Here is a 24,100-nt window from a genome sequence, read left to right as displayed (position 1 = left end):
AGGACAGGATTGTATGTTATACGCATATAACACAAAGGATTGGAAGAGTAAAGCTACGAAGGAAGAATTTGGAAGGAATTTGTTTTATCGAATACACACGCGACGATCTTCGTCACTGAATAAAGTCCCGCACGTGAAAATTCCCGTTTTAATAACATGTCATTATACGAATCCCGAGAGGAATTCCAATTTTAAAGCAGACTACACAGAAATTGCGTGTAATCGCAACGGACAGAATTCCGGCGAGTGACCAGTTGCTCGTGATCACTTCCTGGTTGGTCGACTACCTTTCGTACAACGATATACCACCCGTATGTGTGTATATGCGTACGTACACACATATATATATGGGTAAGTGTTCCGTACATGTTGCTCTCTTCGGATTACTTTTTTTATACCTTTCGTATGTATCTCGTATTTGCGAAAAATTTCTACTTTTGTCCGATCATTGGAGATCTTTGCAATAACATCGATTGTAAATATCGTAAATGATTTTTCCAATTGTATCTCTGTTTGTATAAAAACGTAAACTAAACTATAACATTTTTGTTACACGTCTTACATCTTTAAATATACATATTATTGCATATACTTTAGCAAATTTGACGATATTTCTTAGTTTTCTCGTCTCTCGCCGCCTTAAAACGATTTATACATCTGATCTTATAAAATGTAAGACGAGAATTTGCCTGCCACCTTTTTTATCGTAGGAAAATAGATTTATCAATATGATGAATTGCTTTTCATTTCGTCAACGTTGTCACGGTTACGGTTAATCTCATTGGGAGTAGCAAAATCACCATAGTCCATCACCATTATCACCATTACCATCATTACCACCATCACCACCACTACCACCGTTACCACCACCACAATCACCATTACCACCACCACTACTACCGCTACCGCCACCATCACAATCATCTCAACGACGACGACACGACGCGACGTTTGGCGTCTCTTTTTAACTGTACTTCAGACTACGCGCACCCTTCGTAAGTACAAGAACGTCTTGTTTTTATCCACTGGTTGATCATTACCCGTGACACGAATATGCGAATTTAAACAAATCCGTCGATTATCCGGGCACTAGCGGGTCATTGAAACACTCGTTGTATATCGTCTTTTTGCCTCTGCTTCATATTTATGTGAACAAAATCCATTTAAAGCGAGACAGTACACGTATTTAAAATAAATAGTGTGAATCGCATCGTGTGAGCATGTGGTTCTAGTGGTAGATCAGCGCTTATACCGTGGGAACGAATAATTGGTTTATACTCGTATTTCCTAGATTAGATCAATGATCGTTATTTGAATGTAATAAAGCAAACGGGCTGAAATCGATTTGATCGTTATCCGTCTCTTTTAAATTGTTCATTTCTTTCATTTCGTCTTATCCAGTTTAGTTTTTCCATGGAATTTATTTAGTTGCTCTGCCATCGATTTACGCAAATAGACGTTACGACAGAATAAAATAATAAAATACTCGAATTCGAAGTGTTAACAAGCCAATTGTAGCATAGTTTCGTTTATAGTTTGTAGATAGACCGTAAAATTGTAAATTTAATAGTTAGATCACCCCTTTGCCCGCGCGACCGATACGCTATACGTATACATACGGCGCGATAAGAAATTTGGTTATTAATCAAAGCAATATACGTATCGTTCGATGCGATGTTATATAATTTTTGTCATTAATCGGTTTGTTACGTGTTTCTCGTCGATCTTAGAACGTTCAGAGTAGGTATGTATAAAATTAGAAGAACACGGGGGAACGTGTAGCGAGGAAACCTGTAACAAAGTGACGATGTTAGACATTTCGATTCGATGTTAGATTTAATTAGCCGCAACAGTACTCGTGCACCAACGAAATGTAAGAATCCCGTGTTTTCTTTTCTTTTCTTTTCTTCTCTCTCTTTTTTTTCTAAAATAATCTGCCGTATTTGTTCGACCTTACTATGTATTTCGAAAATTTTAATAATACGAGCATGGCAAGTTACGCATTTCGCAATGACAACAGGTCTTGGTTACGTGAAACGTACACAAACCGACGAGCGTGTCATCATGTATCGTATCATTCACATCACATCGGTGGGACGGGTATTTAGGCATTTTCTCTCCGATCCGTGTAACAGCTTTGAGATTAGCGAGTGAAAGAGAGAGCAGGGTCATCGTGACGACACGTGTTATCAGCCCACTGCAAATAGAAGAAACCGCCGGTCCGTAAATAACACTGGGACAGTCAGTCAACTTCGAATGGACTCGAAGCAGCGGTGGTGCGTCATTTTTTTTTTGCCAACGACTAGTTGGATTTATCGCGATCCGCGTTCCTTCCGCGAGCGGTACTAACACGCGCTTCGCTTCTCCTATATTCTCTCGAAGCGTAACAAACTCTCTCTCTATCAGTTTCCTGTTTCGCGATCGTTCTCCATAGACCGGTCGAACGAACCCCCTACCTATCTAGGATCGAACAGTTTTACACCGGGTCTCAACTGTATACATACCTACTCGTGTTTTACGCGACACGGTTGATCGTTATACCTCGTGGTTACAGTTCGTCGATTCGAATTTTTCGGCCGCGGCAGCCGATGTCACATGAAAATATATAAATAACCGCGATACATAGCGTTTGGTATGCGCGTGTCGAGTTTGCGACTGTTTTCTCGATATATCCCTTTATCGTCGAGATAACGAACGTCTATAAGAATAATAATTGTTTGTCAAGTCGCGTCACGTCACGTTGTGTCGCGTCGGGTTAAAGATTCGAGAGCCCGCGAGATAATAAGTACGCAATATGTACTTCTCGCTCAAAGATCGGTATCTCGTAACATGATAACCAAGCTTCCAAATATTTGCTTTCCCATTCGAATAGTCGCGATCGAACGACATTATTCGCAAGTGGGCGATTTTGTTCCTGCTTTTACAGGAGTGTCGAGATGTTACTCTCGAGCGCTTGGTTCGAAGTAATCGCGGTAGCTCTTTTGACGATATTGGTCTTCGCTACTAGCTATCGGCCAGCTTGGTGGTTTTGGAGCGGCACGTCTCAAAAAAGCAATGGTAAGTTTCTCTGATAATAATAACCCTTTAATCGGGTTCGCGTTATGAAAATCAATTTGTACGTTTACACGGATCGTTAATCGCGCTAATCAAGTAGAAAAAGTACGAAGAATGTGCACGTACGTAATTGCCATCGTATTATAGAATAATGTCTAATTTCTTTTTTCCACGCGACGTCGTGTTCGAATATATAGCTATGTATAAATTTGAAAGGTCGAAGGAAAATGATATTTCGTGTATGGGCGACCTTCGATTCGAAGCGCTGCGCGTTTGCGTACAGCATACAATCACAATCCCCTTTCTAACTTTAAACCTCGTGGTTCGACGCGATCCTGTTGCTTGCTTGAGAAATTATTGCTCGCTGCTTGATACGCTCTATAGTACATAGATCGATTCGAACGTTTCGAGAAAATCGCTTTCTTTCCGCGCCATCGTTTATGTTTTTGTGCCATCTGTTCACAGTACCATCCGGCGAGGAGAAGCACGATAAGAAGCGCGAAGCGGTAACCAAAGTACCGGGACCGTATCCTTTACCGATTCTCGGAACCAGATGGATCTTTTCTTGTATCGGCTACTATAAGCTGAGCAAGGTTCACGATGCTTACAAAGGTAAGAAATTTGGCCCTGGTATATTCGTCGCTTTCGTTACGATAAGAAACATCGAATGTTGTAGCGAACAACCGATTCCGATTTCCTATACCTACACATTTTAACATAGCTGATCGTTTCTGATTCAAGAATAGATTTGAACAAACGATATGGACCGTTGTGTAAAGAGGAAGCATTATGGAATTTTCCTGTGATCTCTGTATTCTCTCGTCAGGATATCGAAGCTATTCTCCGCCGAAATTCCAAGTATCCACTTCGACCCCCACAAGAGGTCATATCCTATTATCGACGAACTCGTCGGGATCGTTACACGAATCTCGGTTTGGTCAACGAGTGAGTATCTTCTTTATCTCCTTCCTTTTTTTTTTTTTGATTTTTTTAACGACGAACTTCCTCTGTGTGTGTACACATACGTAATAAAAAAAAAAGGGGGGGAAGGATAAAGTTCTTCGTAGAAGCGTCTACAGTCGTAAAATATCTATAAGCTTAAAGCATTGGTAGGAGAAACGAGAAGGTTGCTATTAATTTAGATTTAAACGAACGAATAATTCGATAGACAGGGACAAACATGGCACGATCTTCGGTTAGCTCTTACGTCAGAACTGACGGGTGCTAATACCGTTCTTGGCTTCTTCCCGGCTTTGAACATCGCCGCAGATTCATTCATCGAGTTGATTCGTCGACGAAGGACGGGATATGAAGTAATAGGTTTCGAGGAGCTTGCCTACAAAATGGGACTCGAAAGTAAGATATACTTTACCGCGGTAGTGGTTATCACACACGTAACGTGATCTTTCACTTGGATTCTGTATTCGCTTCGGTCTAGGCACCTGTACTTTGATCTTGGGTCGACATTTGGGTTTCTTAAAGCCAGATTCCAGCAGCGAGCTCGCTACGAGATTAGCGGAAGCCGTCAGGATACACTTTACGGCCTCGCGGGACGCCTTTTACGGATTACCGCTGTGGAAATTATTACCAACTTCCGCGTACAAACAACTGATAGAAAGCGAGGACGAGATATACAAGTACGTATTGGCTGGTTCGTGACGGTATCGTGCGAATAAATTGAAAATTCGATAGGCCTTATACAGATCGCTGGTTTTCAGTATCATTTCGGAGATCGTCGAAGCCACTATATTGGAGAAGCGAAACGATGCTAGAGACGAGTCGGTCGAGGCTGTTTTTCAATCTATTTTAAAGCAAAAGAGTCTCGATATATGCGATAAGAAGGCGGCTATCGTTGACTTCATAGCGGCTGGTATACACACGGTGAGAACGTTATCTTTTTACTGCATTTTGATGCAGTTCGTCTTTACAATAGTCTCTCATTTTTGCATGCTTACCGTCTCATGGTTGTGCACAGTTAGGAAACACCTTGGTGTTTCTATTCTATTTGATCGGCCGTAATCCAGATGTACAAGCTAAACTTTACGAAGAGACCTATTCATTGGCACCGCCTGGCTGCGATTTGACGATCGATGATTTACGGCGCGCCAAGTATCTGCGCGCATGTATCACCGAATCATTCCGGTGCGTAACGCGCGATGCATTTCTTTTCTAAAAAGATTCTAACGTGTCTTAACGTGTGGCTGCATTATGTCGTTTCGCATTTAGAATGATTCCAACGACAACCTGTATCGCTCGCATTTTGGACGAACCCATCGAACTAAGTGGTTATCATCTTACTACTGGAGTGAGTAACGGCTGTGGTGCTTCTGTTTGTGTTAATCAGAAACCAGTTCTTTAGGGTTATCTCTTTTTTCTTCTTTTTATTTTCTTCTCTTTCGCTTCTCTTTTTCTTTCTCGTCGTTCGATCATCGTTTAATCATCGTTTTTCTTCTAGACAACGGTCCTGTTACACACTTGGATAGCTGGCATGGACGAAGAGAATTTTAAAGATGCCGGAAGATATTTGCCTGATAGATGGCTAACGTCTATCAATCCTCATTCACCGTTATTGGTTGCGCCTTTTGGAACTGGAAGAAGGATATGCCCGGGCAAGCGATTCGTGGATCTCGCGTTGCAGCTTATTTTGGCAAAGGTTCGTTTTTATGCGCGATACATTTTGAAACGCGTTTGGTGTTGCATCGTTGTACGTTCAATTATTTAATTTTGTCGCAGATCGTACGGGAGTTCGAGATCATCGCGGACGAAGAGCTTGATCTGCAATTTGAATTTATTCTCGCGCCAAAGGGTCCGGTCTCCCTTGGCTTCCGTGATCGATCTTAAGAAAATATAATGAACCGAATGCTTGTTTATATATTACCGAAATCTTGCATCGTTGGCTTCGATCGTTATTTTATGTTCGTAGCCTATTCGTAGAATGATTTATTTGTTGTAAATAATTTTTGTTCGTCTAATTCGGAATACTTATCGTTACAGTATACGGATACATCATAATAGCTTTTTACATTTCATCGCGTGTACTTTGGAATCGTCTTATTCTTTAACCATCTAATTGTTTTCAACTACTTACGAATTTTCGCTATATCGTTGTGCATCCTGTGTAAGAATAAGACGATTCCGAATATAGCGCGAATATAGGACGTTGCCGTTTTCAGTCGGTATTAAAATCTCTTTTTTCAACATAGTTACATAATACATATTTATTTCTTTTTTGTTATCAACGACACTCGCGTGTGTACTGTGCGAGTTAATCGATTATTAGTGATTTCCTATGATACATGCGTGTATGTAATTGAATTCGAAAAGACTGAAAGTAATTATTCGATACATTAGCTAGTGTATACGATGGCTACAAACTCGCGTACATATAAGTTATTTTTTGCATTATCTCGTTAACTTACTCGGAACTTAACTGTTCAAATCCAGATTAAGATAATTGCATTTCACGCGATGCGAATAACTTATATAATTCAGCAAACACTGTTTTCGCGATGTTTTAGTAAGTTTCTGTAAAGCGTAATGTCATATATGCATATTGTATCTCCGGAAATTTTTACATAACGGTTGGCGACATACGTACAGGGTATTTTACAATAGTCCTCGTACCTCTGAATTTTTCACATCGCAGCAATTGTATTTTATTTAATACCCGAAGGGATACCATAAATATTAGGTCATCGTTTAACTTTCCACGATCTTCCAATCTTTCACATTGAAACATTGTAATTTCATACTGTAATCTAATATCTTTCAAACGAGTGCCATTGTCTTCGATATATGTATATGCTTCTGAATGAACTGATATATAATGAATTTAAGGTGACTATGTCGTCATCCACGAACGATCTCGACATGACTTCGATGTTCTATGTCAAAGCGAACGATTTAAACTCCACGAGGAAACTCTGACGAGTGTTTAAAGATAATGTTTGTGTTCCAAGAAAGCATATGTAGGGCATCGCCAACGGCTATCGATGCGTGTTAATCGGTATTGAGCGAATCTTTTTCCTTTTCTACAGAATTATTACTTGACCAAACCTTTGATGCTTCTGGGTAGATTCGGAATGGAACCTTTGTTCACACTTGCGGCTGTCGGTCTCATAAAACTGTGGTTTCTGGTTCCGGTTCTTGGGTGAATCAACTTACTTTTAGCGATGGACGATGGCACCTTTTCGACGTTTACACGATTTAATGGCAAAGACTGTGGACGCATGCTACTGCCGCTTCCGCTGCTGCTACTACGCGAGAAAAGCGCTCGTCCTTTGTTTGCTTTTTGCACATCGGTGGTTGACTGAAAACACGACAATTTATTTTGCATAAGCTGTCATCAAAATTAGAAGATAGCTGGCTAGCTGAATACTTACCCCGAGAGATTTGCGAGCGGTTCTCGCGGTTGGGCCCACGCTGCTTCCGCTGCTACTGCTTCTGCTCGCTGGTATTCTAGTGACCGTCGCGCGTGGATTCGTTCGACGTTTTTCGTTGCTCTTCGGCGGCAACGGACTATGTGACGGACTTTTTCGCAAATCGTTGGTTAACGCGCAAATCGCTGACGTGTAAGTACGAAGAGGCGCGTGATTCGGAACTAAATTTCGTACGGTGTTCACCGACGTGGCGCTATTTAAGGAACTTCGCGAACTACGAAGACTGCTTCTCGATCCCGAACGTTCTACCTCGTTCCTCGTCTGACCGTTGTTCGATTGGAACGTCAGATTTGAATTTCGTTGCATCGACTCCGCCGCTTTTCTCACTGAAACGTCCCGCTTTAAGGCGTTTGTTCGTTTAGGAAGGAAGCTAGACTTCTCGCTGGTGTGTTTCATCGAGCCCGCTCGTTTCTCGAACCCTTTCGAGATCGGCGGTGACGGCGACGACATTGTTTTTAACGTCGCATCTCCGATCGATTTGCTCGGATCATGTTCGGTTACCTGGATGTGGTCGATGGTGGTGTGAACGGGAGGATGATTATCGGTTCCAGAATAGCGTAATTCGGCTGGAGAGCATCGCGTCGAATCGTGGGTATCCGTCTCGTAATTTCCGGAGGACGTTTCTTGACTGAGGGTTTCGGAAACTAGACTCTGCGTTTCCTCGAAACCTTCGTCGTTCATCTCTTGATCTCGAGCTTTCCCGGAAGCGGGCAACAAAGAAAAAGAGGAGGGAGTAGAAGTGGTGACATTTATATCAGGTGGCACGAATCTAGGATGAAAGACCGAACCCTCCGTGTTGGATCGTACGGATTGTACCTTGCTTTGGTTTCGCAGCGTCGATTCGGCTCGTTTGTCGTGGTAAATCTCGACGTCGGGATCTGCGTTTTCTTGGCAACGATTTGAATCGGTAATGGCTAGATCGATTTCATCGTTGGTGGATTCGTTTTTACCAAAAGATCGAGATTGCTTTCGTGATCGACACGTTGAGACGTTTTGACATTCGTTCACCTGACTCGGCGGATTGTTGGTCAGTCTGATCGCCTCTTTTACCTGACTAGGATCGATCATGGTCCTCTGTCGTTCGCGGCTAGTTACAGCTCTTTCCGCGAGAACGGTCAACGAGGATTCTCGAGGTCGAGATTCTTGCATCACCGGACTTAGAACGGTGTTGGTTACGGCGACGACGGCTGACGGTTGACTGACCGGCAGCCTCGAGGTTCGGTGCACCAATGGTCGCGACAATCGTTGAAGATCTTCACCGGAACGAGCGATCTCTGCCAATGCAGTGTCGATATCGAACGAACTCGAGGATTCCGCCTGCCGTTTCGATTTCTCTTGCCAAACGGATGGCACAGAATCCTCGCCGTGTCCTTCTTCTTCCGACAGTGGCAAAGAGTGCGGACGGTCAGCTGGTTTCGCTTCCAATGACTCGGCATCGACCATCGACTCTTGTTTCGAGTCTTTCTCTGACGAGTCTTGATTTTTTTTGTATCTTCGTGTTCTCCTTGCCGCCGAGTAACGATCAAAATTGCCTGAAACGGATCAGCGATAATGACAACCGTAACGAAATTACTAGAAACCGTAACGCTTTACACCACTTACCTATTCCGAAGTCTGTGTTATTTACATTTTTCGACATTGGATTCTTAAAGTCTCTGCTTTGAAAAGAGCTGCTGCAACGTTCTCTTTTACACGGTTCTTTCTCAACTGGCTTCACCTCTTTCGGTGGGCTGAATAACTTTCTAGTTGCTGGAGGTGTTTCTATATTATCAGAATCGATCTCGATCTTATCGGTGATCTTCTCTTCGTCAGCGCCTTTCTTCAGTTTCGAAAATCTCCGTGATCCAGCGGTTTGAGAATCGCCGTAAGGTTGTCTTAGATAAATCGTTAACTCGTCTTGAGGGTTTGAATTCACGACGTCGGTGGTCTTATTCTTCTTCCTCTCCTCCTCTTTGATCGACTGCAATAAGAAGAGAAGCAGAAGACAAAACTTGCAATCGTTTCTTTTTGTTGACAAGAGGGGAATCGGTACTCGATGATCGAATAAATGTATCAACCTGCAAAGTGCTGGATGTTAACACGTTTTCCGCGCTCAGTCGTGATCTTAGCCTGCGAGAATAACGCGGGTCAGTCTCTTCCATACTATTTGGTACGTTTAGGCTCGACTTTCGCCAAGGAGACTTATCCTTCTGCGATGGATGCGTCTCGGCTTCTGCAACGAAAACAAGTTCGTATTCGAATTCAATTCGTAATTATAAACTAGGAAGAAATTTGGTAGAAATGGTAAAGATGGTCTGTGCAATATCAAGGAAAGAATAACCTTCGATAGCTTCCATCGTGCGCATCACATCTGTCTTCTCAACGGACGGACGCCAGTCGTAAACTTCCGAGTACGTATCGTGGGTGGAACCAGCTTCGATTTGAATATTCGTCTTGCCTTCGCTCTCTACGCATTAAGTCAACGGGGTTTAAAACGTTTCGCAATGTACATATATGCTAGTACGTGTGTACACATGTACTCGATATTTACCAGAGTCTTCGTAGGAGCGTCGATTCGCATGGTGCAACTGTCTTGCTTTTTTCTGCAGCTCTTCGCCTGCACGGTCTTCCTTCTCGTTCTCCGATAACCATGCCTCGATCTTCTGCCGCCATGCTTTCCTATTTACGATTCGACGTAAACGCATATTTACAGAGCACACGTATCACGATTGATTCATTAGGAACGTTGCTTACCCTGCCGGTTTCGTTTCTTCCTCTTGCAAGAAAGGTTTGCTCTCGAGTAAAGGTGACGGAGAACTTGGCCTTTCGCGATCGATCGAGAAATCTGCGTTTAATAGATCGCTTCTGCGAGACTGGCCGCGTGCTCTTCTTGCCCACGACCGATCTGCGCTCGTTGATAAGGGAAAAAGATTATTATTACTATTATTGTTATTACTACTACTATTTTTAGACAAACGAAGAACAAATTTCTTAAAGTAAAAGAAGAGCGAACGATTTGGTTATACCTAAGCTACCCCACGATTTTCTCTCACGAGTGCCGTCTTGACCCGACGTCCTTAAGAAGTCCATTAAATTACCGTCGTCATCCTCGCAGGGTATTCGACTTCTTCGACGACGAAGGGTACCGTTCGGGGTAACATCTGTGAACGTGAAAGAAGACGCGGAACAATAGCGAAGAAGGATAAGTGGCGTCCGATGGAAAGGTAACGCGCGTGATCGAGGAATAAAGTTGGAATACCTGGCGAGTAAGTTTCTTCTTTGGTAGATTGCTGGTCGACGATTCCGCCGGAACAAGAACCTAAACGTCGTCGAATATTAGGCGACCCGGTTATCGAGACATCTTCGTCGGAAGTGACAGCTCCGTTTTGCAGTCTTTTGATCTAAATCGGGCAGAAGTTGAACATGGTTATTTTCGTTGATTCGTAGGAGTAGCTGAGAAACGTATACCTTAACGTCGGGACGACCGTAATTCCTTTGAGGTAAACCGCTAGCAAGATCGAAAGGATCGTAACCAATTAAATTGCATTCAGATTCAGAGGTTGGCGCCTCGATTTGTTGTTGGTTATTGGTCACTGTAACATTTGGGTAAAACGACGCGATTGTGATACGAAGTAACGATCGAAGAGAAAGGCTAATGTACGGCTTGACGAAAAGAAAAGGGGACAAAGATTATACATATTTATATGACGTACGTAATCGTTTTCTAGCCAAAAGTTGTTCTTCTCGTTGTTTGCGCCTTGCCAATATCTGTTCCTCTTGAATTCTACGTCTCTCGTTTTCTGCGACAGCCTGATTAAACTTTTGGCAAAATTGATGGAATATCTTGAGGCATTCCTCGATCTTGAAAGTGTTGCTGTCTTCGCAGAAAAATTCGGCGAGCGATCGCCTTAACGTTTCGAGTTCTTCCATGTCTCGTTTCAATTGACTCATTTCTCGTTCCGCTATCTACGACAAAAGCGCGAGTTTAATCAGACTTTCTTGACACGTTCGATGATTTTCTAACGTTTTCCTCCTTTTTCCTTTTTCTTTGTTTTACCAACAACCAAGTAATCATTAAAGACGCGGTACCTGCAAAAATTGTGCCATCTGTTCCTGTATGTCGGTTTCCGTCGAAGGAAAATTAATCTGTGCCTTGATCTTTTTGATCTTTGTGTCGAGTGCGTTAAATTCGTTGTTTAATTGCTCCGTTGTGGTCCTGTGTACCACCAACACACACACACACGACAAAGGATAAAAGAGAGAACGTTTTAGCTGTTGTTTAAATCGAGTAGATTATTTTCGCGAAGGACTTACTTCGTAGCGGCTTCCAGAGTGGTCATACCCTTTGCGAAATCCAGCAAATCCTTCCTCTTCCTTTCGGCTTGCTACGGGTGCACGAAACGTTCGAACATAAACTAGAAACGATACGCGTAAACGAAGAAACACGAGGAATATACGTTACCAGAGCTACGTAATGTATAAGGTTCATTCCTGGTTTATTCGCCCGAATTTCAGTTATTTTTTGCAAAGAGGATAACTTTACTCCGGCGGCGTTCCCAGCGTAACCACCCTACGTACATAGACGACGATAATTTTAGTTACGTGTTCGCATTTGCGCGCGTCAATTTTCCAACGAACGCCAGTGGTTTCGTTCTATTTTCGTACCGAATTGAGGAAGTTTCCGGCCACCAGAACCATGTACAACACCTCTTGAAGTGGCTTGTTCGTCATTAAGTCTTCACCAGCTAGGATCATCGAATTGATGCTTGGTTCTAAATAGCTCATATTAGCGGCGAATTCTTCCTTCAGCAGCATGCATTCTATGCGTAGTTTGTAACTGGCAAGGCACACCGGGCGAATTTTATTTCCATTTCAATTTTTCCCCCATCTATTATAATACACGTGATAAGAAACTACGTCGAAGATACTTACTTTGGTACTTGAATCAGTTGCAGAAAGAATTTCTCGGCATTTCCGAGCTTCGACTTGTCCCCGTCGAAGCTCTTGAGCATTTCCAGTTCGTCGACCTCCGGTAAAATTTTTAGAAGGCCGCGCAACTTCTCCGCCCCGATCTCGTCGTGACTGCCGTCCTTTATAAGCCGAATAATATCTTCGTTCGAACTGGAAATCATCGGCAACGTTTTCGATCTGTATCTCTACGTCTCGGATAGAAGATCGCGATAGATCACTTACCTTCGAAACTGTTTTAGAAATATATTAACGTTCAAACTCCTCTTGCCATCGAGAAGCGCGATCTGAAATAAATTGGAAAGAAATTCGTGAAAGGAAATTCATCTGGCGATGCGGATCGAGTGACTGGCGCAAAAATCTAGGTAGTTACATAGCAAATACGTAAATACGTAGTACCTCGGTCGGTTCCCTACGTCGTCTCTCGGCATCGGAGTTTGCCCCGTAGGAGGAGCACGAGGCTGCTGGTAATACCGGCGGCACTTGTTGACAAAACAGCCCTTCCATCTCTGCCCAATCTATATCCGCCATGGGGGAATTCTGATGCTCATCGGCAACCAGAGACCAAATGTTGCGCTTCCCAATCACCTAGGAATCATGGTGTCCAAAATGATAAAACGATATCGATGGGCGCGGCGGAGATCGATAGATCGTTGAGCAAAGAAGCGAACCTTGTGATTTGGTATCTTGTTCCAATTGATGGTTTTCATTTTTGCCTTGGGGGTGGGTATTTCCTGTTGTGGCAGTAGTCTCGCGTGATTATTCTGCGGCTCGGGGGTGGGTACTCGTGTGACCGGTAATGCGTGCAACGGCGGCGGCATTGGCGGTGGATCCATCGATGCATCGGCGTACGTAACGTTGCCGGTAAGAAGCGGTGGAGGCGGAGGTGGTGGTAAAACGCGATTTTGTGTCGGCGAGCTTGTACCTGACGGATCAACGGGTACAGGAGGTGGAGGAGGAGGCGGTAAAGGTGGCAGAGGCGTCGTTGAATTGTTCACCGATAACGACGCTTTTCGGGAGGCTCCGCACGTCTGGTCGGTACCTCGACAGTGACAACAGAGATTCGTCTGGAAAATGAATTACTCGTTCATTTCTTAGTTGGTAAACGGATGGTAAAAGCGAAATAGACGGAACCATTATAGGAGGAAATTCGATGGGAATGGAATTGTAAGGCAAGTCATTACCTGAAGACTAGGTGAGCGCAACAATTTGGTAGCGTCTTCTCGATTCTCCAACAGCGTGGCTCTATGAACCAACGTCTCTGCCGTATCCCATGCTAGATCGCTAGCAGCATCTTTCGGATCCAGCCGTAACAGATGCTGGAGAATACTCAAGAATGGTATTTCTTGCGGTGTATCAGCGATCTAGATAAAGTGGACGCGGAACAGAAGTTATCGATCGTATCTAATAACGCGAAGAGCAAACAGAACGTCTGCAAAGTTTCGTCTAACGATATCGAGTTCTTACTTGTCCAAAGATCGCGTAAAAGACATCCACATGGGAAGAAAGATCGATTCCAGGTGGTCCGTGATTCGATAATTCCTCGTCGGTTTCTCGTTGGTCGTCGAAAACATCGAGTTGCACTCTCAGATCCGGTGCGTGGCTTTTCCTGCAAGAACAATCGCGTCACCTTCCTGATCCGGGTACGTTTTAAGCCCTTACGTCGAGCTCTTCGCTCTATTTTCGTCTCGCTCGACACGAGCCTGTTTTCTCTACAATTTCTATTTCTTTATCCTACCGATTTTTCCTTCTCTCTGGTTTTCTTGCTTTCGCGATTCGATCCTATTTCTCCTACTCTCTTTCGTTTCGCCGATTTTTTATGCGAAACAAAGCGAGCTGACGCACACGGAGCAACCGATTTATCGTACCTTACGCTTTACGCTCCTGACATAGGTGCGATATGGTTACTGTATTTACGATCATCCAGAGGACTAACTTTTAAACGCAAAGAATCGTCTCGAATCAAAAGATAAAATTTAGAATATCACTTCGCACTAAACACTACATATCGTACGTGTATCGTCGAAACTGCGATAACAGGTTCGTTAAATTGTTTCGCTCGTAGTGAACGCGTAACTAAATGCGTGTATCTCGACGAAGGCCGTACGCGACATGTAAAAGGCGAAAGAAAACGCGAGACGACGACGAATTATGAGATTTCGAACGATCTCGACGAGCATGCAACGAGTATAAATATTCAAACGAATGAGAGGTATCACGGCGCGGCGGCGTTCCAGCCGAGTCCGTTGGTACCAGCTATAGCTACATCTCATCGCGGCTCGAGCATACTCGCGGAGAGTTAATTCGGTCTTTTCTCTCTCCCTTCGAGCCACGTATTTCGGTTCTTCTTTTTTCCCTTGCTCCTCTCCGTTTTGCGCGAACGTTCTTTCGCTTTCGCACGCGATTTCCATCTTCTCCTCGCCTTCCTCGTTCTCTATCTTTCCTTCATTTTCACCTTCTCTGCGTTTTGGATCGCGCGCCGTTCCGATACGAGTAGAACGGTGAATTCTGCGAGGAATTCGGCGAAAAAGACAGGAACAGACAACGGGACGAACTAAATTGAACGATTTCCGAATACGTAGATACGCGCGATCGATAAACCGCTAACTTTCACGCATCGTAGTCGCATCGTTCTAACGTTCTTGTTACGGACACGACTTAACGAATCGAAAGATCGACAAGAATTTGTAGGGAAGTTGAAGCACGATTTCGTTCCGACGAAACGTTGACGATATCGGACGTGTCGGTCACGATTTCTTTTATCGTAAATCCTGACCGGTGATTTTCTCGATCGATATTTAAAGCAGCTTCCACGTGATTGGTTTTGCTCGATCAAGAATAGTTTGTTCGTCCGTCATCCCGCGGAGGAATGACAGATCGTACTATTCCTGTAGAGGGCTAAACAGAAAGGACAAAACTGCGAGTTCGCGATTCGACGCAAATAATTGTAGTTCCAATCATAGTTTCGTCCAGTTCGTCTTACTTCTGTTTCGCTTGCGCACGACAGCGAAGCGAAAGATATCGCGGTATGACGCGATGATCGTACGTATGGATGCATAAACGAGAATAGGTGGAAATGTGATCACCTGAAAACGAGAGAGGGAGAACGGAAATGCGAACACGATGATTGGATTAGTGCATGCAACTGTCGTACATCGCATAGGCTGAATGTATTCCTGCTTCGTTAGTCAACCAATCCTCGATGGAATCGTTTAATAATTCTGGCTAGTTGCGTACGATGCGACGCTCGATGCATGCGCGATATTAACGATGCATTAAGTGCAAATGAGAAGGTGTGGGTACAATAAAGCGCCCTTTCGTAACGTTCATTATTATTTATTATTCAACGATGTTAAGGTGTTAATCAGTTAATGTCATAAATCCAGGTCGTCGTACTGTACTCACCGCAGCTCGTTCAAAATCGGAAGGAGCTTCAAACCTGCAACCGAGATAAATCACGTGTTAGGTTATATTGCTCGTTTCTCTCCTCTCAGATACATCTATTCTAGACATCGTCAACGATATAAAAGCGATTGGAAAATTTCAACATCTGCCTACTAACCGATGAACTCGTTGCGAATTCTTATGCGATCCTTCAGCACTGGCGTAGAGATGACTAAACAGTTTATGAATGCCAATAGTGCGGTCCGATAATCTTCGGCAGTGGCGTTCTGCAACTCTTCCACCACGATTCGTAATCGATATCGTTCATTTTTCCTTTTCTGCAACGTGTCACCGATCGTTATTTTTCCGCTATCGAAACGAAGATGCAAAAGAAAAAAGAAACGTAAAAGACGTTAAATGTTCTCGTTCGCGTTTGTGACGAGTGCGCTCGCGCGAACACCAACTTCGGCGTTGCGACTTTCAAAATTTGTTTGCGATGCGATATAAAGAACGAATTGGCTTCCGATAAGAAAACGTGTCGCATAGAATCACCGTTTGTGTAGCGTGCAATAGCGTAGCCGTAGGCCTGGTGATTCTCGCGAACGGAGATTCCAAGCAACTATATCTATTGTCCTTTGTTTGCCGGAGAGAGACCTTGAACTGTGATTTTTACGCAAACTTAGCACGCCACTTTGCGTTCTTTGTGTCTGCATCGAACAGATACGACAACCTTGCATTTAAACGCTACCTAATACCAACGCGATAAAAATTGCGGTTCTTTGAGGTAATACTTCACTACTCTGCGAACGAACGAACGAACCGATCCATGCTCGAATTTGTTACTCAAGTTCGATCACCTGATACGCGTGAAGAGTATCGATAGCTCTCTGTCTTCCATCCTGGCTGTAAACACACAGCGCCGAAAGCAATTCTACCACTTGCTTCTTAACCGAGGGACACGCTGTGTCCAAGGCTGAAATTCAACGAGATATGCGATTAATAGGATGCAATCGGAGCTGGTTATCTGACATTCGAGCTATCGAGAACATTGAATAATTTTACCCGTGGCGAGCTTGACGCAGTAATCGGGATTATCCACGATATAGTCGAGACCAACGTGGGAATCCATATCGGCTGCATTTGAGAAACCTTCTGCTCCGAATCTGAAACAAACGAAAACACTTTTGATCGAGTTTCAAAAGTTACCGTCATTTAATTACGCGATAACTCGATAAACTAACAAAGTAGCGCATAAATGTAATTACGTTACACAGAAGGAAGAATCTAATATACCGTGTCTAATAGCGTTTCGTAACGGCCAGTCAACTTCTTTTACCATAATTTGCGAATCACGAGTTGATATATCGTCATACTTGTTACGGATTTACGGTTCGACGATCTAACGAGATTTCAATGAAGCTTGAAGTTTAACGTTACCGATCATCCTCTGAAAACATCTCGCCACTCTACGACTCCACGGAAACGCTTCAATTTCTATTAACAAAATAAACAAGATAAAACCAAGTTGAATTAGAACGAGGTCTAGATCGAGCGTCAACGTGACACGCTCTTCTTTATGCGTGTCTCGTACGAGGCCGCAACTTATAGTCCAATTATCGAACTCCGATAGAAAAGGGAAGAATCTGGTAAGTGACGACTGTCGAGGACTTTATTTTCGATTTTTAAAGCATATCGAAGTTATTTCGTTGGAGATTTCGATATTCATTCGGTATGCTGTGTTGGATGAATGGAGGAGCGAGAATAAGCAAGATCGAAATGAAGGAAGGTAGTGTCGCTGTACGAAAAATGAAGTCTCCCGCTTCGCAAGACCGTGAATGTAGAAATATGTACGTCGTCGAAGAATACATAAGTGTAAATACTTGCTTACGTTGGAGGACACGAGAAAAGAAAGAGAGACAATCGTACAGTGGAAGGGGAGAGAAAGAGAGAGAGAGAAGGAGGAAAGCAGCGGAAAGAAAAAGAGGGGTGAAGAGGCGCGAAAGAGTAAGAGTGAAAGGGAGAGAGAGAAAGAAGAGGGGAAAGGGAGAGAGGGAAATATAGGGGAAAGACCATAGGATTGCGTCACCGTATGCATGCGCATACCTCTAGTCACGTTTAAAAATAGATTCTTGAATATTATTAAGGGCCACGATTAAGGAGTACGTATTATATATACGTATAAGTAAATACTGGATGAATCGTTCTATATCGATCGCGTCGATAGAGCTAAGAGCAAATTTCTCGTCGATACATTGACTTTCGCTCGTGACGAAAGATCTGAAAATTGCAGTGCATATGTAATTTCGAATAACGCGTTACGATTGCTCTCGAACACCGATGCAGACGATACTTGTTTCAAACGACGAGAACCAATAGACTACTAATCGTAAATAAGGGAGATTCGCGAGTACGTTTCCGAATATATCGGCAGCGCAGTAGAAGCTGGTAGAAATGATTCATGCTGGTACGCCTTGCTGCAGCCGTACTAAGTCATCGGTGCTTCCTGCAATCGTTCCTACCGACGACCTCCAAGTTCGCACTTGCGTGTCTGCATTTACGGTGGCACTGGCCATCTTAGGAAGGCCGCGCGATCCGATACATTGACACAAGAAAAAAAAAAAAAGAAAAAGAAAGAATGAAAAGAAAGATACGCTTCGATGTTGAGCTTCGTCCTCTATGGTGCCTTACCAAAATGAATCTTTCGGGTGAGGATATCGCTCGAAAACCGATCCGTCGAACGTATCGCCTTACAGGCGTTCCTATACGAAGATATGACGAATATACCAAATGACCTAACCAAAGATCGATGAAATTTGGTCGAACGAAAAGGAACGGCGATAAAAGCAATCGCAAAGCCGTGTATAATATTACATTTAGTAATTCAGTTGTGACGATTCCTAATACTTAGAGGCAAGCAGAGACGATCTTACGAACGCGTGTACGAATTTATGTGTGTATCGTGTATATTTAGGCATACATATACATGAAATAGCACTCTCGACGGACGTGGGATACCATATCGGGTACCTTGTTGACCTCGCCTCTCTTCTCTGTCTCTCATTCTTGTTCTCGTTCTCTTTCGCGTACGACAGCGCGAAGTTAAGTGTGTGTTCACTGTTCACCGACAATCTGCTCTCCTCTCTTCCCACGTCTTTCACTACCGACAAAAGAAGTTTCGACCATCGCCAATGTCGTTTCTCGGACGTTCGTCACCGAAAAGAGAATTCCATGCGAATCGCGATCACGTCATGTTCGCGATTCGAATTCACGGAAGATCGCGGTCTGTAGGTCCGCGTGGACGCGTTCACGTTTTGACAAGATAGATTTTTCTATAGATCTTTACAGCTATAGACGGGAATGGCACTTCGCTGTTCCAACTATCATTGTTCGGCATTTTGATATTAGCTCCAGAAACAAGTGTGCGATCTACGGCGATATTTCCGAATCGTACCTTGATTACTTATTCCTTTAAAGAAAACGTATATCGAACAGAGACCATCTCCATGTATAGACCCGCACCATAGGGCTATCCTGAATCTTCTGGTAACAAGCTACGAAGAGACCAATGGAATTATCGATGATCGATGCATCGTTCTATTATCTGATCAGCGTCCTTTTATTTCATTTCAGGGTACGGATACTTAGGGTAACGTTTCTGATACAAAGTCTCGAACATCTTTTGTACTGATCTTCGTACTAAGATATGAGGATACGAGATTGCTAGTTTCGTCATGTTTGTCTTCGTGTGAAAGTTAGAATAGAATACTCTGAACGTCCTTGTGCGAAACAAAATGCCTATCTTTCCTTGAATTTTTCTGTCTTTTGCTTTTTGTCACGAATATAATAACAAAATTCTCAGGAAACATAAACATTTACATATGTCTACGACGAATCGCGTTTGGTGGATAGCACGTTTTGATTAATTCGCGTTAAATATACATATATGTACGTATATGTACCGTGTATCGTCTTAACTGTATTAACATATTTGCTATGGTTGTTCAACACGATTCGGAAACAGTTAGAATTTCGAATCGTTCGGTTAATACATCGATCCGAGTTAATTGCGGTTACCTTGTCGCAACGTGGTCATGGCCCTCAACTGGTTGTTGGATTATAGTGGTCAGGATCGCCCCCTCCCCCTCCACTACTTTTACTTTTGTATTTATAATGTTTCTTGATTTTTAAAATTGAAAATCTCAACTTCTATAGTTTTTTTTTCCTTGTTACGAAAAATGTGCTTTTAAGGGAAAATACCTATTTTATGGCTTTTAATTACGCAATATTAGCAGCTATGCAAAATATCTCTGTTTACGGTTTGCAGCTACCGACCAAAATCTAAGAAACATTATGTTTCATCACCAACGCTTGAAAAACATTATCGAGTGTTCATTTACTGTATGAGAAATCGAAGTGAGAAATCGACAAATAATACTGCATCACTTTTTAAAATGTTATACAACACGATTAGAATTCTTTCGTTATTTATTACGCAAGAGATTTTTTAGTATTGTGCAATACTCGTATTCGTTCGAAACTGGAAATAACGCGTGCGCTATTGAATTTGTCAAAACAACAGACCACTTTTATAAATTGGAAAAAGTAAAAAATACCCGGATAATAATTATTTTGAACCAATACTAACGAATCAAGCAAGTTTCATCGAGAACAGTGTTCCTCGCTAAAAAAAAAAAAAGGGAACGCGACCAGATTTGACAGGTGCTCATCTTCTAGATTAATGGAACTTGACAAAACGTGGAATAGTAGGAAAGAAAAGTCGCGTACATAGTTCGATATGTAAGATGTTTCTCACCTTTTATTTTCATTTAAACAACGAGCTGACTGGCGAATAAATGGACCGTAGTTTGATCGGCATCTCGATCGCAGTAACACGCGGTTCACGCACACTTTTTTCGTCAAGCACCGATTCACGGAAACTGCGTTTCAGGAGCGCGCGGCACGACGGACCGCCACCTTGCTGCGGAATGATTTACCGCGCATGCGTACTTTCCCTTCGCTCAATTCAACATCACTCGTCTTCGTCATCCTCTGGATGAAGACTCCACATGTACTTTCCAATTTGCATTCTTTTCTCATTTCATTCGTCTCCCTTTTCAAACTCTACCTTTTTCGGGTTGATTTTGGCTACCATTTATTCTTCCCTTATCCTACCAATATAATATTTCGTTTGTTCGTTTGATTAGCAGTTAAACGTAAAGTAAACGCAAGGATATTTAGGAGCTGTATGATTTCTCAGATGTCTACATTCTTGAAATTACCAAAAATGTACTGATGTCGCTTATTAGGGGCAAGAAATCGATATATTGTTTTCAGTAATATTACTAACGTGTCGTAAATGTGATATTTCTGAAATTTGAAATGCATGTAAAGTCTAAAAAGTAGTTTGTAAGACATGTACATGTATACAATATATAAATAAAGTTATATTATCATACTGTGAATATACAGGAGTCGCTGGTCTGTTCATTGATACAGAAATTGATTAAATCAGTAAACTGATAATTTAATTGCTCTATCAATCGTTCAAACGAAATCGTTTAAAAACGTTGATGAAAATTTGACGGTTGCGTTGGTTGTGCTGTAGAATAAACCATCCCTGGAGGCTGTTGATGGGTCATTGCGTGACTCTGATGTTGATGAAATTCTGGAGCCCCGTGAGGACCATTGAGTCTCACTCGCTTTGCGTTTTGTCCATGATTATGATCGCCATTCCCTTGTTGTTGTTGATTTTGCTGCTAAAATTTTACGAAATTCGTAAGAAGGGAACCCAATTACACGAATAAATCTGTATACACTCACAGTTTGTTGTTGATTTTGCCGTGCTTTGTTTTCAGTCTTTTCCTCTGTATCATCGTCCGTTAAGAATTCCCGTTTCGGATAAGGAATAGGGCAACCGGCAAATATACTACAACATTATTTAATTAGATTGACTCTAGATTTACCAGTAATCGATCGATATGATTGACACAACATCACATAAATCGTTACAAACATACTCTTGCGTTGGCAATGGTTCTTCTTGGAAGTAAGCATCTTGCATAGAATGTTCGGAAGTTATTCGTTTATTTGGATCCATCATTAACAGTTTTTGAAGCTGAAATATTTAAATCAATATTATTATTCGGAAAAATGGTTAAGGCTTAAAATATTTTACTTAGCCTCACCAGATTAAACGCTTTACTATCGGGTTTAATTTTATGTCGATCCATATATTTTGTAAGAGAACAATTTGCATAGCTGTAAAAAGATTTATATTTAAATTAAAATTAAGTTACAAATTTTAATTTTTCTGTAAGACAACTACTTTTACAAAAATACTAACTTTGATCTTTTAAAGTCTTTCAATAATGTAGGGTGTTCTGGCATTTTCTTAATATCTTCCCAATCCTTTTCCAAAGGAAATCCCATCACATTGAATATCCTGAACATCAAAGAAATTTGTTTCTTTCTGTGTTATTTTCTATGTTATGAACATAGTAATATATCAAACAAAATTTTTACCTATCTAATTGATCATGATGATACGGATTGCTAGTCTTAATATCTTCTTGTCTACAATGAAATATAGGTTCAGAAGTTAAAAGCTCTGCAAATATACACCCAATTGCCCAGATATCTGAAATAATAGAATAAAAATACTTGGAAGCAACTGTGCACGAATAGCTAATTTTAATTTTTAAATATATACAAAATACCTATAGCTTTTGTGTAATGTCTAGCACCTAAAAGCAATTCTGGTGCTCTATACCAAAATGTCACTACAACTGGATCCAAGTCTGCAAGAGGCTTTAATGGGGCATTGAATAATCTAGCAAAACCCATGTCTGCAATTTTTACACGTCCCCTTTCATTTCCTTCTCCCATTACTAAGATATTTGCTGGTTTCTAAATTATAATATATCAAGTTAATCATACATAAAGTATTACACATATATGTATAGTGTTTACAAATAATAATAAATTACCAAGTCTCTGTGAAGCACCCAATTGGAATGTAAATAATGAATACCATCTAGAATTTGATATAATAAAGATTTTACCATACCCTTTGGTACCATAACAGGTTTTTTATTAGCCTTTGCTGCTCTATGAAACTTTATTATATGCTATGGATTAAAATAAGAAACTATTAGTATTCTACAAGAAAGGAAGTATTTGTAATAAACATGAACATACCCATAGATCATGTTCAGCAAAGTCAAATAGTAACCATACTTTGCGATCAATGTGTGATAGAAAAACTCTAATTAACGTAATCACATTTACATGTTTTAGTTCCCTAAGTAACTGTAGAAAGGAGCATATCAAAATATTTGTAATAAAATTATTATTATTATTACATATAATGCTAGAGTGTACATATAAAAAAAAGAATCGATACTTACTGCAATTTCTCGACATGCAGACATTGAAAGACCTGTACCTTCAATCTGCTTTAGGCCAAAATCCTTTGTGTCTGGCCGAGATTTTAATTCGCTATCTGGTACTCTATTCAAATGTCAAGTATATACGCATTATAATCAGAGAAAGTGAAAAGGACAAAATGAAAAGAATTCACACCTTGTATAAATATTTTATGTAATGTACTTAATGTCTAGAGTAATTAAAATAAATCATTGTGTATATTATATGTAGATAATTCTAGAAACCATACAAAACATGTATAGGAATTAGTTTTATTTAAACATTGAGGTAAAAGCTACAATCTTCTAATAACAAAAAGATATTTCCTATAGATTTATACAATTTATGAAAAATTAAAGATTATTCTTATTCATGTAAAATATAATAGTAATAAATGCTACGCAATCTTCTATGTTAGGTTAGAAACACTAACCCTTCCTTTCTGCGAGCTTTATAGACATGCCCATAAGTTCCTCTTCCAACTTTACATCCTTCGAATTCAAAAAGATCTTCGACTTTCGTTCGATCTGTATCAGTTTTTAGTTTAAATTCATAATCCATGATTCTTAGTATTGTTAGGACGATTATCAACTATAAACAAACATTTTAAATGTGTATGTAGATAGACAAAGAGAGCGATCAACCTTTGCATATACTACCTTGATCAGTTCATTAGACTATTTACCATGAATACAATTGTACATGAATACGTCCTCTGGTGGCAGTATATTCATTTATAGTAGAAATCCACATTATAGTCAGTAGATGGATTAATAAATGATCAATTTGTACTTGCAACATATTAAAAACTAAGTAAACTACTTCTACTTAAATAGATTTCTTAAAAATAT

General features: G+C 41.4%; 2 protein-coding genes across 8 annotated transcripts; one reads left to right on the top strand and one right to left on the bottom strand.

Annotated features, from left to right (window-relative positions):
- The first annotated feature begins 174 nt into the window (after window positions 1–174).
- On the top strand, window positions 175–6,885 carry LOC100649449 (ecdysone 20-monooxygenase). Of its 2 annotated transcripts, none has more exons than XM_048406251.1 (11): window positions 175–351; window positions 2,927–3,057; window positions 3,520–3,666; window positions 3,801–3,999; window positions 4,223–4,410; window positions 4,493–4,691; window positions 4,773–4,935; window positions 5,030–5,196; window positions 5,281–5,359; window positions 5,510–5,707; window positions 5,788–6,885. In XM_048406251.1, the coding sequence occupies exons 1-11, from the start codon at window positions 314–316 to the stop codon at window positions 5,893–5,895; spliced, it is 1,617 nt and encodes a 538-aa protein (XP_048262208.1). In that variant the 5' UTR covers window positions 175–313; the 3' UTR covers window positions 5,896–6,885. The 2 variants fall into 2 exon arrangements, with proteins under 2 accessions (XP_048262208.1, XP_012164110.1); XM_012308720.3 differs by lacking the exon at window positions 175–351 and adding an exon at window positions 2,161–2,276.
- On the bottom strand, window positions 6,258–24,012 carry LOC100649329 (inverted formin-2). 6 transcript variants are annotated; one of them, XM_020863222.2, is made up of 25 exons: window positions 16,887–16,987; window positions 16,682–16,797; window positions 16,003–16,162; window positions 15,846–15,879; window positions 13,908–14,049; window positions 13,625–13,804; window positions 13,112–13,507; window positions 12,840–13,028; window positions 12,666–12,727; window positions 12,405–12,593; window positions 12,138–12,309; window positions 11,935–12,042; window positions 11,787–11,857; window positions 11,562–11,688; window positions 11,186–11,438; window positions 10,941–11,065; window positions 10,732–10,873; window positions 10,499–10,633; window positions 10,227–10,377; window positions 10,024–10,151; window positions 9,814–9,939; window positions 9,551–9,705; window positions 9,096–9,453; window positions 7,437–9,025; window positions 6,258–7,363 (listed from the first exon to the last, which is right to left on the bottom strand). In XM_020863222.2, exons 1-25 carry the CDS (start codon window positions 16,951–16,953, stop codon window positions 7,097–7,099), a joined length of 5,442 nt encoding a protein of 1,813 aa, XP_020718881.2. In that variant the 5' UTR covers window positions 16,954–16,987; the 3' UTR covers window positions 6,258–7,096. The 6 variants fall into 6 exon arrangements, 3 of the variants coding, with proteins under 3 accessions (XP_020718881.2, XP_048262196.1, XP_048262197.1); XM_048406240.1 differs by lacking the exons at window positions 6,258–7,363; window positions 7,437–9,025; window positions 9,096–9,453; ... (6 more) ...; window positions 10,941–11,065; window positions 11,562–11,688 and having other exon boundaries at window positions 11,297–11,438; XR_007224217.1 differs by lacking the exons at window positions 6,258–7,363; window positions 7,437–9,025; window positions 9,096–9,453; ... (18 more) ...; window positions 15,846–15,879; window positions 16,003–16,162 and adding exons at window positions 20,638–21,580; window positions 21,645–21,750; window positions 21,842–21,939; ... (7 more) ...; window positions 23,683–23,840; window positions 23,909–24,012.
- Between the last annotated feature and the right edge of the window lie 88 nt (window positions 24,013–24,100).

Source organism: Bombus terrestris, chromosome 5 (assembly GCF_910591885.1).
Source record: "Bombus terrestris chromosome 5, iyBomTerr1.2, whole genome shotgun sequence".
In the NCBI taxonomy this organism is placed as follows: domain Eukaryota; kingdom Metazoa; phylum Arthropoda; class Insecta; order Hymenoptera; family Apidae; genus Bombus; species Bombus terrestris.
Note: the sequence above shows the minus strand (reverse complement) of the source record. Positions and strands in the feature narration are given on the sequence as shown.

What these genes read in the sequence shown, in the direction of transcription:
- LOC100649329 (XM_020863222.2), bottom strand. Translation starts at nt 16,953, where the DNA reads ATGGATTCCCACGTTGGTCTCGACTATATCGTGGATAATCCCGATTAC. An exon ending in TTATACATTACGTAGCTCTG is followed by an intron (nt 11,858 to 11,934) that starts GTAACGTATATT and finishes GTGCACCCGTAG; the next exon opens with CAAGCCGAAAGGAAGAGGAA. An exon ending in AGAAGAAACTTACTCGCCAG is followed by an intron (nt 10,634 to 10,731) that starts GTATTCCAACTT and finishes TCACGTTCACAG; the next exon opens with ATGTTACCCCGAACGGTACC.
- LOC100649449 (XM_048406251.1), top strand. Translation starts at nt 314, where the DNA reads ATGTGTGTATATGCGTACGTACACACATATATATATGG. An exon ending in CTACAAAATGGGACTCGAAA is followed by an intron (nt 4,411 to 4,492) that starts GTAAGATATACT and finishes GCTTCGGTCTAG; the next exon opens with GCACCTGTACTTTGATCTTG. An exon ending in TGTATCACCGAATCATTCCG is followed by an intron (nt 5,197 to 5,280) that starts GTGCGTAACGCG and finishes TTTCGCATTTAG; the next exon opens with AATGATTCCAACGACAACCT.